This window comes from Erpetoichthys calabaricus, chromosome 6 (genome assembly GCF_900747795.2).
Source record: "Erpetoichthys calabaricus chromosome 6, fErpCal1.3, whole genome shotgun sequence".
Taxonomy (NCBI): Eukaryota; Metazoa; Chordata; class Cladistia; order Polypteriformes; family Polypteridae; genus Erpetoichthys; species Erpetoichthys calabaricus.
Window position 1 is genome coordinate 80,542,051 of NC_041399.2, and position 16,101 is coordinate 80,558,151.

The following is a 16,101-nucleotide window of genomic DNA, read 5'->3' on the forward strand; positions in this document are numbered from 1 at the left end:
TTTGGCGGTGGCTTTTTTTTTGTACCTTTGTGAAAGTGTTTCTTTGATATTTGGACTTCAGGCTTCATACATTATATAGTTTATGCCTATACTTTGTCATTTGCTACTAGAATATTGTAAAACGTTTCTGTTTTAACAATGTGTTTACACAGATTACTGTAGAAATGCAACACATATGAAATGCTTGTGTTCCAAATAAGAATCTATTATTTCTACTCTAAAACTCCACTTCACTCCCAGATAATCAATCAAGGCATGAGCTGGGAAAAGCTCGTTTACGTTCTAAGTCGTTGGGGGGATGGAATAGCCGGCTGCTGGCAGCTTGCCTTTATTAGTACATTTAGATGACAAAAGACGCTGGCGGAGAGGTGAGAACGGTTTTAAGAAGCGATTTAAGGTGGGCTGGATCTACGAGTTTTTTCGTAGGCTCTGGTAATTCTAGTGTTAATGAGTAACACACTACACCGTGGGACAAAAAACCGTGCCACTTAATTATTTTCAACTATAACTCTGTTATTTCTTGATCTATTTTTACACACTATATATAGGAGCTTGGCCATTCCCTTTCAGCCGGGAATTCCAGCAGTTTCATTCCCGGGAATGGGAAACATCCGGAAATGGATTCCCTAACCATAACCCTATTTGTGCTCCCTTTTTAACTGCATTGTAAAGTACTGTTAAAAAGCATGTATTTAACATAGTCAACTAATACAAGTAGTGGCATTTATGTTATTGCTATTATATTTGAATATGACTGTTACAAAAATATTTAATAACAATGTGATAACTGACTCTTGGATGAGGTAAACATGTGAAATGCTCCAACATTTATACCACTAAACTTAGTTGCCGAAAACACCTGAATGTTACACCATGCATACGAATGTGGGAATGGGAAGCGTCCGGGAATGGATTCCCTAACCATAACTCTATTTGTGTTCCCTTTTGAACTGTATTGTAAAGTACTGTTAAAAAGCATGTATTTAACATAGTCAACTAATACAAGTAGTGGCATTATGTTATTGCTGTTATTTTTGAATATGACTGTTACAAAAATATTTAATAACAATGTGATAACTGACTCTTGGATGAGGTAAACATGTGAAATGCTCCAACATTTATATCACTAAACTTAGTTGCTGAACACACCTGAATGTTACATCATGCGTACGTTTTCTAACTGGTTTACAATAGTAGCATACATTTATTTGCCTCACATAATTGGGCTGTTAAGCAAAAATATAGTTATCCCTCACCTATTGCGGGGGTTACGTTCCAGAGCCCCCCGCGATAGGTGAAAATCCGCGAAGTAGCGATCTTATATTTATTTTATTATTTATATATATTTTAAGGCTTTATAAACCCTTCACACACTCTTATAAACCTTACCGCCTTATTATGTCCACTTAGAACTCGTTCTGTGCCCTGGTTAAAGGACACTGTGGACGTAGATCTTATACTCTTTTCCTCCTTTTTAAATAAAAAGAATCGTGGACTCATTGATGCCATAATGGCGTCCTGCAGAAGTGTAGCCGTTCCCTTCCTTCAACATATCCAAACCTTTTACCTTTTCGGCAATCGTTAGTATCTTCCATTGGTGCTTGGGCACGGACCCTGAAGCAGTAGCAGGAGCAGATCATTTTGGAGCCAAAGCAAAGGTCTCGACTATGCACAAACAAACACAAAAGAGCACAATAGTTAACTCTTTACACAGCGAAAAATGATGCTGAATGTGTGAGATGAGACTTCCTGGTTAACGCAGCAGAATCGAATTCGGTGCACCATCGCTGAGCCAATCAGCACACAGGAACTTAACTGTGTGCTCTGATTGGGTAGCTTCTCAGTCATCCGCCAATAGCGTCCCTTGTATGAAATCAACTGGGCAAACCAACTGAGGAAGCATGTACCAGAAGTAAAAAGACCCACTGTCCGCAGAAACCCGCGAAGCAGCGAAAAATCTGCGTTATATATTTATATATGCTTACATATAAAATCCGCGATAGAGGGAAGCCGCGAAAGTCGAAGCGCGATATAGCGAGGGATTACTGTATTCATGAATTAAACAGAATGAGACACAGACAGGAAATTTTACAACTTATAACTAAGGTGATGCTGTAGATAAATGGCAACCACTGAGGCCCATTTTGGAAAATATAAATGATCTCAACTGAAGACAGATACCTTTGATGTAGGTTTTGGGACTTGCTCTGTTGTGGACTGAAAACTGAAATTCATCTTGAGATAAGGTCACTTTTTTACACAAGGTTGCCATTTTTGTTAGCAAATGAAAAGATTTTACAGACATGATCAATCAGGAAATTCTGTGGACATATTTTTCTTTTCTAAAATATTAATACAAACAAAGCCTAACGGTCCAAAAAGAAAGCCTTTATTAGAGTTAATTTTGTTAATTTGTCCTGCTGCCTGTAGTGGCAGATTGCCTAGCACTGATGAATCAGGAAATCCCTGTACTAGCTGCAAGATACAACTATAAAGTACCACAGTTACTGAAAGAGTAGGATGGATTAATGCTTTGGGGTTTCGTTGTATTTCACGTTCCAAGTATGTGCTTTTCCACATCATCTTTACTGAACGGCCATGTTTTTTTTTTTTTTGTTCTTTTCAGGTGCTGTTTGTCAGTGGCAAAACTTAGATATTAGAATTAATATGGGTTGAGTAATAAAAAGAGAAAAAAAAAACAGTTACAGACATTTGCTGAAACTGGGAAATCTCTGCTGGAAGGACAGAAGGTCACAGACAGATTCAGAGACCTTGGCTATAACCCAGTTTACGGCACTGTATAGAATTTTGAAGTTCTTTGTCCTTTTGTATTTCTGCCTATATCCCAAAGATGTGTGCATTAACACTAGAATCCCTGAAGCCTACGAATAAAGTCATAATCCCGGGCCACCATAAATTCTTTCCCACCTTCTCATCAGCGTCTTTGTTTGGCAAATGTGTCAATCAGCACAAGCAGCCTGCTATTCCATCCCTCCCACCGACACAGCTAAAGTTCTCCCAGCTCAAGTCTGTTTATCTGGGTGTAAGGTGCCTTGAGTTATATAGGGTAAATAATATATTGTTATTTGGAATACATACATTGCATGTGTGTTCCGTGTCTACAACAATCTGGGTAAATGTAGGATGACAGGAAATGCAACGCAAGAAAGTGAAAATAACTAGAAGTATCTGCTTGAATGAAGTCTTTAAGGACAATGTAAACCACAATTATGAAGAAAATACACATCAAATGCCACTTATGCCCGATATGCCTCAAATAGTTCTGACCAGGCATCAACCACAGTGCCAGCTGGGGTCATCATTGCTTTTGTGAAAAGAATGAAGATAAACGACAACAAATCAGAGAAGGAGAGGCAAGTTCGTTGTACCACATGAATGTGACTGAGAGAATTAAACAGAGTAATAATAAATAAAAAAGGCTACTTTTACAAGTAGAAAAATACACACCAGGTGTTACAGACTCAAATCAAATGTATGTTTGTATTATGTAATAGTAATAATAATAGCAGCTCACTACTCAAAACGGTATATACTGTATATGAGGGGAGGACCCAGGCTCACTCCTGCAACCACTTGATTACGAGACAGCAGTTCTTACCTCTGCACCAGCCAAGCTGACATGTCTACTTTGTGTTGATTGATATTTGGGCTTCGGTTTTTACACATTGACAGCAACATGTAAATTTTTTTTCTTCTTCGGTTATATACTTGAATAAAAACGTACTTGGTTAGTTATACCTTTTGTGTAAGGTCTTCACACATTATACACTTCACGTCAGCATTTTGTCATTATTGTTATATTAAGAAAAAAGTTTGTTTTAGTTATGTGTAACATTTCTTACCTTGCAATTTCTGTCACCCTACATTTACACAGACCATTGTAGACAAAGTATGTATTCCAAATAACTATATATTATTTACCCTATACAATTCCAGACACCTAACTCCCAGATAAAGAGACTTCAGCTGCCTCAGTGGGGGATGGGATAGCAGGCTGCTTGTGCTGATTGCAACACATTTGCAAAACAAAGACGCTGATGAGGAGGTGCAAGGGAATTTAAGGTGGCCTGGTATTACGAATATTTTCGTAGGTTTGAGGGATTCTACTGTTAAATATGTAAAAAAAGAAAAAAAAAGTAATGATTTTAAGGTTTACTTGATTTAAGCCTTAATGTTCCAGTGTGGCTAAAACTTACCAAACTCACCTGCAGCACAGCTTAATACAAATAAATTCAAAGTTAAACAATACACAAACACCATCTCTCGATCAGGGAGCATTCCTCAACTCACCTAGTTTCTTTTCGATACCTTTCAGCTGTTTCTCTTGCAATGAAAGTTCTTCTCTTTTTTGTTTCATTTCTGGAGAATTCAGAGCTTCCATCTGTAAATGTAATTCTTCATTAACTGTAGAGCATTTGATCACTGCAGTGCGGTACTGCTGAAGAAGATCTGAAGAAAAAAAAGATGCACTAGTTATTAGTAATATGTCTTATGGTATACAATGTCTTGAAAAAGTATTCAGCTCAAAAGTAATTTTCACATTTTATTGCCACAGATACTAAACTTACAATATATTAAAAGTAGGAATTCTACCCAGTGATCTATAAAACAGTGTAATGTACATCATGCTATGTCAAAAGAAATAAATCTAAAAACTTGCAACAATTTGTTGAAAAGAAAAATCAGAAACAGTGATATATAAAAGATATTTATTAAAATGCTATGAATATAGGGATAACTTTGCTCGGGTGCAATATATTACCTTACTAACACACCCAATTTGTTGATTCCACCTGTGTAAAAAATGGGTGGACCACCTGTTCTCAATTAATTTATGATAAATCCTCCTTCTCCAAAAAAAAAAAACACACACAACAAATGAAGACAAAAGAGCATTCAAAATAAGTTGGGGATATAACTGTACAGAAGCACAGATCTGGGGAAGAATAAAACACCGTCTCAAAGACACTTAAAACACCTCAGTGTGAAGTCCACCATGAGGAAGTGAAAAAATATTAAAAGTACAGCTACACTGACTAAGTCACACTGTCCCTCTAAACCTAGATGCTGAAAAAAGAATGGCATTTGTCACTAAGGCTACTGTGACACCAACTGCCACTCTTAATGAGTTGCAGAAGTGAAGTCACTGCACAAAAACAACCTTTATGGAATAACTGCAAGAAAGAACCCTGGATTGAAAATGAAGTTCTTCCTAATAAAAACTAGGGGGCTCTGCCCCCTGCTTGCCAACCCCCAGATTTGGTCCTGTGGAAATAAAATGTAAAGTGTTTTTTTTTCCATGGGAATTGTTATATATGCATTATGTTGACTTTTCATTTTAAACTTCAGTTAAAACAATACTTGGAATGAACTTCTCTTCAAGCTTGCATTGAATTTTGATTCCGTGTTTGGTCTTATATTGTGATCATGCAATGTATAACCTGCCGTGAGTGAATAGCGTTTCTTTGTCTCTTATAAATCAACTTTTTCAAATCTTTGCCCTTGTGATTTGTTAATTGTCATTGCAAAATCTATTCTCACGGGAAACTTAACGTTTTAATACGTATGGCATATCAAGATCTCCTTTTTGCCCGAACACTGTATTGAGTTCATTCAATAAAAATTAAGACTTTGTGATAAAACAATCTACTTACGAAATTGGGAATATCCAGAGCCGATGCAGCCAGTGGAATTGTTCTCAAGAAGCTGCGAATTTCTGGCCATTGTGGATTGCACATCATTGTAAGAAATAAATCAGGCCGAGGGATAGTTCTGGATATTGCCATTGCATCATGATATAACTGTTGCAATGCTCTTTGACTACCTTGATATAATGACGGTAATATTACTGCTTTACCTATTTTAAATTTGTCTGAACTATTGATATTTGAATTTTGAATGTAATCAATGAGACCTTGCATATGTTCTCTTCTAAGATTAGCATGATTCGATTTAATAAAGAAGAGATGTTTAGCTGCGACTTTTATATACGCTATAATAATATAATATTGCGATAGACGTTGAGATGACAGAAGAGGTTTTAATTACATGGGAATGTATCACTAATTTTGACCTGAAATACTGTGTGGGTGTTATTTGTTTTTCTGAATGCGTTTGTTTCATATTGTACGACCATCCTGTTTCGCCATCTTGAAAAGCAAAGGAAAGAGTAAATGGTCAGCATGTGGCGATGTATTTGACATAAATGATGAATCATGCTTTGCGTTTGGATATACAGTAATCCCTCGCTATATCGCGCTTCGCCTTTCGCGGCTTCACTCTATCGCGGATTTTATATGTAAGCATATTTAAATATATATCGCGGATTTTTTGCTGGTTCGCGGATTTCTGTGGACAATGGGTCTTTTAATTTCTGGTACATGCTTCCTCAGTTGGTTTGCCCAGTTGATTTCATACAAGGGACGCTATTGGCAGATGGCTGAGAAGCTACCCAACTTACTTTTCTCTCTCTCTCTCTTGTGCTGACATTCTCTGATCCTGACGTAGGGAGATTGAGCAGGGGGGCTGTTCGCACACCTAGACAATACGGGCGCTCGTCTAAAAATGCTGAAAGATTATCTTCACGTTGCTCCCTTCTGTGCAGCTGCTTTGTGAAGCGACATGCTGCACAGTGCTTCGCATACTTAAAAGCACGAAGGGCACGGATTGATTTTTGATTGTTTGTTTTTCTCTGTCTCTCCTCCTGACGGAGAGGGTGTAGAGCTGCCGCCTTCAACAGCTTTGTGCCGGTGCTTCGCATACTTAAAAGCCAAACAGCCCTATTGATTTGTTTGCTTTTCTCGCTCTCTCTCTGACATTATCTGCTCCTGATGCGCACTCCTTTGAAGAGGAAGATATGTTTGCATTCTTTTAATTGTGAGACGGAACTGTCATCTCTGTCTTGTCATGGAGCACAGTTTAAACTTTTGAAAAAGAGACAAATGTTTGTTTGCAGTGTTTGAATAAAGTTCCTGTCTCTCTACAACTTCCTGTGTTTCTGTGCAAATCTGTGACCCAAGCATGACAATACTGTATAAAAATAACCATATAAACATATGGTTTCTACTTCGCGGATTTTCACCTTTCGCGGGGGGTTCTGGAACGCAACCCCCGCGATGGAGGAGGGATTACTGTACACGAATATCTAATCTGTCTTGGATATCTCTGTCTTTCGAAACTATTATTGCTGAGAATTCGTCACATGTGGGTTTATTATAAATGTGACTGTGATCTTTTGGATTCATATAGAATTCCAAGAAAATTTCTTTGTCCGTGCTTTGCTGATAAATTTCATGTAAAGGGCGATACATTTGGACATATGGTTTTGTATCCATTATTATCTTTATAATTTCTATTACGTCGGATCGTTTAACTATTTCGATTCGATGTTGCATCACTTCTCTGTGATCATAAAGATACACCTGACCAAATTGTGTTTTTTTTTTTTTTTTTTTTAAGTAAACGTAGCTGTAATTGTTGTGGGAACACAGATTCTCATAGCGTATGGTCCATTATTGTGTAAATCAACATTATGTGCATTGAATGTTGTTAATGCGAAAAGATTATTGTAGACACATATATTTTACCTGTAGTGTTTATGGATTTCACTTTCACCAAACAACAAATTTTTGAATTCTTGCGGAAATGCCTCTTCATTAGGAAGCAACAGTACTTTTCCCTGATAGCAACACGAATAAGACGATCTACAAGTCTCTGACTTAAACTTTAAAACCTTACAATATCTACATACTTCCAACATATCACCTATGTCCATATATTTGATCTTTTTTTGCTGTTCCGTTATTTCACCTAGTAATAATTTCCGTTTGTTTGCGCGAATGCAATCTGTACTCTCTTTTTTTGACACTTTCGAATTTTAGTACTATCATATTTTTGAACTTGCTCTGCGTGTGTATCGTGCCCAGGATTTTTTTGAGCCTTTTGAATTCCACTGCTTTCATAATCTGTAACCTGCTCTGCATGTGTATGGAAACAATGTTTTTGAATGTCTTTATGAAGTTCTACGGTGTCTTTCACTCTGTGTTTTATTTCTGACCCTGTTTGGACCTGCAAGATTTTCAACTCCACTTTCTCCAGGCTGATTATTACTTTCCTTGCCTAGGTCACCGTCTCATGGGAACATGCTTCCAATAGATGTCAGTACGACGTGACTTGACCGTGTCATGGGAAGTGAAAGGGTCTCTGTCTCTCTTCAGAACATCACGTCTCGTCAGAAGATTTTCTTTTATAATAGAGAGATTTGTAAATCATATGGAAGATATTGCAAAGATACAAGAGAAAGTCTTGAGGTCCGATAATGTTTAGGTCTGAACACTAAGTGATATGTGTAGTGTAAAATCTAACACTGCACATCTGTCAGGTGATACAATCCTCACTGTAAAGTGGGGTGGTAGTAGTATCTATTAATATTTTGTGGGAATTCTCTTCAAAAGCAGGGACTGGCAGTCTGTTTTGCACTAACCAGAGTGAGTAACTCCCGCACTGAATACTGTAGAAAGAAGGGAATGCCAATGTCATTGGAATATTCCAAAATTAGTAATACCAGAATATTCAATGCAGGATAGCTTCTCAGTTCATACATCTCCATACCTTGCCACTAGTTTTGATAATGTTATGGGTACCAGGAATTCTTTTGTCCAAAACATGGCTTTTATTTGACTGAGTGGTGTGTACTTCCTTCCTCCCATATGCTTATGATTTAGAGATTGTAATGGGAATTCCAGCTTTTTAAAATAATATAAAAATACTTGTTACATTGTCATTTTGGATCCAACAGTATTATTTTCCATCAGTAAGAGATCTTTAAATATTTTTAACACTCAAACTTTGTTTCAAGTATAGTTGTCTTGGGTCCATTGCCCATCATGTTAAAAGGGACCGGGTCACTTAGCCAATTATTTGTTTTCAAATGCTCCCTGAATGCCTTCTGTTAAATAAAATATCTTCCCCTCATAGGTGCTTTGCATTTAAGGCTTTGACAAGAACATGCCACACAGCCCAAAAAAGCTCACCAGTCCTATCCACGTAATTCTTCTAAAATAACATCTAGTCTAGTTTTGAAGGTCCCTAAAATCCTACTGTCTACCATGCTGCTTAGTAACTTATTCCAGGTGTCTATGGTTCTCTGTGTGAAGAAAAACTTCCTAATCTATATGTGAAATTTACCCTTAACAAGTCTGCGGTGGGCTGGCGCCCTGCCCAGGGATTTGTTCCTGCCTTGCGCCATGTGTTAGCTGGGATTGGCTCCAGCAGACCCCTGTGTTAGGATATAGCGGGTTGGATGATGACTGACTGACCGATTCTTAAAAAGTTTCCAACTGTGTCCCTATGTTCTTGTTAATTTCATTTTAAAGCAACAGTTTGATCCAGTGTACTAATTCCTTTTATAAATTTAAACTCTTCAATCATGTCACCACTTATTATAATTTTGCTTAAACTGAAAATGCTCTGCTCATTTAGTCTTTTCCCTTAACTCATCCCATGTAACCCTAAAATCAGATTGATCATTCTACTCTGGACTTTTGTTAGAGTTTCTATGTCTTTTTTGTAGGCCGGAGACCAACGCTGTCCACAGTACTCCAGATAAGGCCTCATCAGTGCATTTTAAAGCTTCAGAATAACCTCCTTAGCTATATAACCTAACATTTTGTTTGCCTTCTTAAAAGCTTCTGAACACTGTTTGGAAGTTGATAGTGACCAGTCCACTACTACTTCTAAATCATTTTCATGAGGATTGTACTCACATTTTTACTTTCTATGTGTAATACTTTACATTTACTTACATGAAATTTCATCTGCAACAAAACTGCCCTAGCCCACAAGCTGTCCAAGTCCCTCTGTAATGATTCAACAGATTCTGTATTATCTGCCAATATACCTAGGTTGGAATCATTTCCAAATTTAACCAGCTTGTTATTTATATTCTTATCAAAATCATTTATATACATCAAAAATAACAGAGGCCCCAGGACTGACCCCTGAGTGACACAATTCTTATCAATTCTGATAGGATGCCCATGCTTTCTACTAGTATTAATGCCACAATTTAAAACAGTTATATGATGCTCTAACTAAGTATTCTTTATATGACTTCACTTTTTCCCCCACTAAGAAATCACTGTTACTTTTAACTATTTGTCGCTAGGACGTCGGCCATTTACTTAAAGAGTTGCCGATTTTAGCTACCAACGGGTGTCAGCTATTGCTTACTACCCCACTTCACCAACACTACTCTGAATACAACTAAGAAGTACAAGTACATGTAGATACTCAGCTGCTTTTGCTTCTGTGTGGGTGAAGAAAAAAAATTTTTAAGGGGAAAAAAAGTGTAAAAATTTCCAAAACAAGTTTGAAGGAGCAAAATGTATCTTTTAATCAACTCTCACACCTCAAACACATAACTCTCAGTACTTCAACTTGCAAGAAGGATATCAGCATATCAGTATGTCTCAGTCTCCAATCTCCATCTCCCTCTAACCTTTATAATAGATAATTAAAAGTGTAATTCTCTCCAGTTTATTCTATCGATCTATCTTGCTGCTTGAGGACATAGGCATACAAGTTAGTGCAACATATGCATAACAAAAGTATGGGATTTGGAACATTTTGTTAAGATTTACATAATAAAGAGTTTAAAGAGGAAAATAGGGTGCCATGGGACACTACGTAACAAAACATTCCCCTCTAAATTTGTTTTTTAAGTGGTGTTGTACAGTTTTCAAAAATGGAGGAGGAAAAGTGACGATGGCTAAGTGTCACAGGACTTTAATAATGCTGCTTGCCTATCTAAGGCAGTATGTGAATAAAAGCATGAGGGATATAAAGAAATCTATTCATATTGCAACATGTTATAAAGTTGAAGAGTAATAACTATAAAATAAAGAAGTATATTCTTTATCATAGAAATACACAAAAAATCTTGCAGCTTTCCATAAAAAATTAAGGACAGACGTGGGAAGTGACCAACTGAAAAATGAAAAGGTAAATATGGGAAAGTTAAAATGGATGTTAAGTTTTGAATATAGGCTGTAAAAGAGACATTTGAGTGAAACAGCAGCAATACTACACAAATAAGAAAGAATCCAAAATAAGATAAACAGTTACATAAACTATATCAGCACATTTCAAGTTTGAAAAACACCACTACTGAGGTTGGATTATATGCAATTCAGGCACCCATAGTCTATTCTATTTTCTTAGTAATAAAGTACAAGTATAAAAGTAGAAAGTCCCATAAAGTCTTTACTGTGGTGTTTGTCTGACTAGGTAACATACCTCTTATTTGCACATCAAACGCTCAAATAATGAACACACATATTATTAAAGCTAGCTAGCAAAGACTGTACAATCTTACGTGTTTAACTGTATCAGTTTTAAGTCATTGCTTATCATATAATAATATGAGGAGTAATCGTTACTTATCTCCAACCCCTATTATTGCTTTTTCACTGGTCACATTACAAACAATATGATTTGATGGACATTTCCTATCTAAGTTTTACAGATAAGCAGCAATTCCACTAGTGTTAACTTAGCTGCAGTGGAATAAAAAGCCATAGACTTATAAAAACCCTGAGGATGTGCATTCAAACCCTACTACTAACAAGATGTGACCACGACCAAGTCGCTACACCTGTCTGTGCTCAAATTGGAAAAAACAAATTAAATGTAACAAAATCTATCTCAAATGATGCAAGTTACCTTGGATAAAAGTGTCAGCCGATAAAAAAAGTAGTAACAATAAAAGTAATAAAATAATCACACAATACTAATATTATATATACATTTATTTAATTTGAATTTATTACTATATATATATTTTCAATGTGACTCTTAAAACATTTTTAAACATTTTAACCTGTAAAATACCAAAACATTAACAGCTGCACCCAATTTTACTTGGACAGGAACTTGTTCCCAAACCCCAGTGAAGGCATAATTAATATAATAGGTTTGAGAACGTATGTGTGGTTGTATATACAAAATAGAAAAACTGTTTAGTAGATTAGCGGTAGTTGATTATATTATGGCATTGTACAAACCAATTTGTGCTTCCAGTGTAGCACAAACACTTGGCAGAGGAGCACCAAAGACCATTCCTCTCAGCTTCTCCATTGTTGGAGCTTTATTTTGAAGGCCTCCAAATTTTCCATTGCTACGGATTCTATCTCCGTGCCTTGTCAGCAGTGTAGGGCAATGTGTAATTTTAACAACCTAAAAAGAAGCAAAATACACTAAAGATATTAATGCAAAATACTACTGATATGAAAATTAATGTTGCCTTTGCAAGTGTTAAAACCTAAACTTTATAATATGAAAGGAGAGACTGTAAAATTTAATTTAGTACTGTTATTCCTATTCTAGCATTAATAGAAATAGTTCAATGAAAATTGAAAATGGCTTATCTATAGAGCTAACAATTATTCTAAAAAATTACCAAATAAACATATGTTTTACTGATTATTTTTTAATAGCATGGTAGAGAAAAAGTATCTCATATAAAGTTCATACCTCTTTTCTATAAAGATTAGCAGAATCCAAGTTGTCTAGAATAATGGAATCTCCTAGCAGCATGCCAAACACTGAAGGAATAAAAGAAATATATGCACATGAAATCTAAATCGACATGGTGTCTTCCAATTATATGTTAACACCACATTTTATTAATAAGTTAAACATTTAGCAAAAAAGTACACTAATGAACTAAAGAATAAAAATATTTACTGTGCAATTAATTGGCAAAGTGCACAAACAACTATCGTTGACTGAACAAGCAAATGTATTTTAATATTTTAACATTTAATTTTAAAGAGCATTTAAGGTTAAAAAATTCTTAATCATTTCAGCATTAGGAATAGAAGAGCTTACAAGTGATAAAAGGAAATTTTGACCTTTTACCTATTTTGCAGTCTTCAATATGTTCTGGAAAGATAAGCAAATCCCTTGCAAATACTGGATTTCCGGTTGGCTGAAAATGACACTTTCCATTCCGCAGGTGAGGCAAAGGTCTGTAAGGAAACAACAATTTAGTTGGTGTACAGTATATGAGAGGAGGAGAAAGAAGAGAGAGAGAGAGAGAGAGAGAGAGAGAGAGAAAGAGAGAGAAACATGTCACTGGTAAACATCTAATTCATAAGTAGTGATGCAGCCACGAAAAGCATGTGAGACAACCTCTATGTCAAATATTTCACTTAAAAACCTCTGTGTTACATGCTTGGTAAGCAAAAATAACCAAAAGGTGTTGCTTGCAATGTATCATTTATTAGTGACAAGACTAATTACATCTACTAGGTCACTTGCTACGGTTATTTTGGGAAACAATTTGAAGAGTAGGTTTTGATATTTTGTGTTTTTATAGTTTTTAAAAAAATACAATGTTTTATACTTTTTTGAACACTTGTGTTTATTACCATATTGGAAAAATGCTTACTTTTCAGAAACCTCTTTAATAGTAAATATAATAAGGAATTGCTAAGGCCACCATGAAAACCCTGAAAATAAAAAATTGTGTTGGGGGCTACTGATAAAAAAAATTATAAACATGCTAAATTGTTATAAGTTACCCAGTGCCCAGCACTGCACTTGTATATTAAAAAAAAAAAAAAAAAAAATTGTAGCATATTGCAAGGAGCTCTTCAGTGGCTGGGCTGGAAGGTGCTTTAGGCTGGACAGGGAGAGATGAGGGTGTGTGGCAGCAGGTTGGGCATGGCGTGATGTTCTGACAGGCAGCAACTTAAGTGAATCCTTTAAATCAGGAGGGTTAAAGAAAGAGGAAAGGGACATTCCTAGGAAATGAGTAAGTCTGAACCCCAAGGACAGCTAGCTTGCCTTTATGGGTCATCATCTCTGTGATAATGAAGAGTGACATCATGTTAAGTGTTCTAGTTAGAAACATGATATTTGGAGTTGGTCTCGTCTGGTACGGGAAGTGGACATCTGAAGCGGAACTCCGTTAGCAGCTGTTATTTCTTCTTTTTTTTTTATCATACCAAGGTATGATATAGGTACCTTCATAAATAGGCAGTATTTACTTAACCTGAGGAGGCTCAATTACAGTATATCCAAGCATATATTAACATGACCGGCAGAAATAGGGTTCAGAAAAATACTGAAAAGACAGTTAACACTAGAATTACCAGAGCCTACGAAAAAACTCGTAGATCTGGCCCACCTTAAATCGCTTCTTAAATCCGTTCGCACCTCTCCACCATCGTCTTTTGTCTTCTAAATGTGTAGATAAAGACAAGCTCCAAGCAGCCGGCTATTCCATCTCCCCACCGACTTAGAACGTGCATGAACTTCTGCCAGCTCATGCCTTGATTGATTATCTGGGAGTGAAGTGGAGTTTTAGAGCGGAAATAATAGATTGTTATTTGGAATACACACATTTCATGTGTGTTCCGTTTCTACAGTAATCTGTGTAAACACATTTTTAAAACAAATGTTTTTCATATTCTAGGAGTAAATGACAAAATGTAGGCATAAACTATATAATGTATGAAGCCTGAAGTCCAAATATCAAAGAAACACTTTCATGAAAGGTACAAATATAACAAAACAGGTGCGCTTTTATTCAAAAATATAACTGCTGAAAAAAAAAAAAGCCACCTTAGTGTGCAACATTGACACTCATTTACTAAGTCTGCTGCCGTGGCATAACAGTATCAGTTGCTGACTGGGAATCAAGAGGTCACGAGTTCGATCTTGCACGGCTCCCTTTTGAGAAGTGAACTGCTTTTATTTTTACTATTTTAGAACAAAAAGATACATTTGACTTCAGTCTGTAACAGCCAGTGTAATTTATGATATTTGTACTTGTTTTTTTTTTTTTTTTTTAATTCACTTTTCATTCTCTCAGTCGCGTTCAGGATCCTCCTTCCCTATCCCATCTGACACTGCTGTTTTCACATAAAGACGCGCTATAGCTCAGCAGTGTATCACGATACATACGACCGCGTGTTTTTTTTCCCAATCTTGCCAGTCCCCACATGTTGCTGTATGCTGTTTCTTTTGTACACCAGGACATGCAGAGGAAAGCATAGTAAAGAGCAGTAACTTCAGCGCTATATGCAATCATCAGACACTCCCCATCTGACACTGCTGTTTTCACATAAAGACGAGCTATATCTCACCCAAGGAGCGCCCTTCCTACATTTACGACATGTGTACTTGTTGCAGTGTACACACCTCTCTGTGCTATGGTTCCTATTACACTGAACAACCACCTGTAATTTGCAGCTCTATTCATTATCTCAAAACACCACGCACATTCACAGTAATTCCCAGTTATGTCCACCACTCACACCCACAACCATACAGAACTGATTCCACATCAGAGAATTTCCAGTTCCAGCATAAATTCACACCCAATCTGACGCTGTTCGTTTTCAAATAATATTGCATTAGCGCGATGATGTTTTCACATATATTGTCTTTCTTTCAGGTGTTTAATAGAAACCACAGCATAGAGAGAAGTGAGTACATTGTAACAGGTACACACGTTGTAAATGTAAGAAAGACGATCCTTGCGTGTGTGTGAACTGTTAACATTTGAATCTGATGATTGCATATAGCGCAAACTTATTCAATGCGCGCAAGAACATGCAGGTGGCCAGTTGCTGTTGCTGGCGGTGATCAACGCACATTTTAAAAAAAGAAAGAGACAAATATATGTGACGTTTTGATGAAATCATTTTATGACGCGAATAGTACCAATCAGAAAACATAGTCAAAGTAATGCAATATTATTTGAAAACGAATAGCGTCAGATTGGGTGTGAATTTATACTGTGGCGCTGTTAGAGTTGGATCAGAAGCTGAATAAGCTCCTGTTCTGAATCTAAGTAAAAAAGCATGAATTAATCAACAGAAATAACCGCGATCGACATTTTAAACTTAATGATTTACAGTGCATACCAATTTATAAATTTTATGTCCATTTGAGGTTACAAAGAAAAAAAACAAAACACTTCCTCCCCAGCGGGGAATCGAACTCGGGTCTCAAAGGCAAGGCTGCTGTGCTCTGATTCTGCAAATCTTAGCGTTACACCACGGAAGGTGT

General features: G+C 36.5%; 1 protein-coding gene across 1 annotated transcript in view; it reads right to left on the bottom strand.

Annotated features, from left to right (window-relative positions):
- The window catches only part of smchd1 (structural maintenance of chromosomes flexible hinge domain containing 1), a 509,382-nt gene that overhangs the window by 24,291 nt on the left and 468,990 nt on the right, over window positions 1-16,101 (bottom strand). Inside the window, 4 exon segments of the mRNA XM_051928888.1 lie at window positions 4,312-4,470; window positions 12,084-12,255; window positions 12,553-12,623; window positions 12,940-13,049. Of these exon segments, the coding sequence (XP_051784848.1) occupies window positions 4,312-4,470; window positions 12,084-12,255; window positions 12,553-12,623; window positions 12,940-13,049 (512 nt within the window).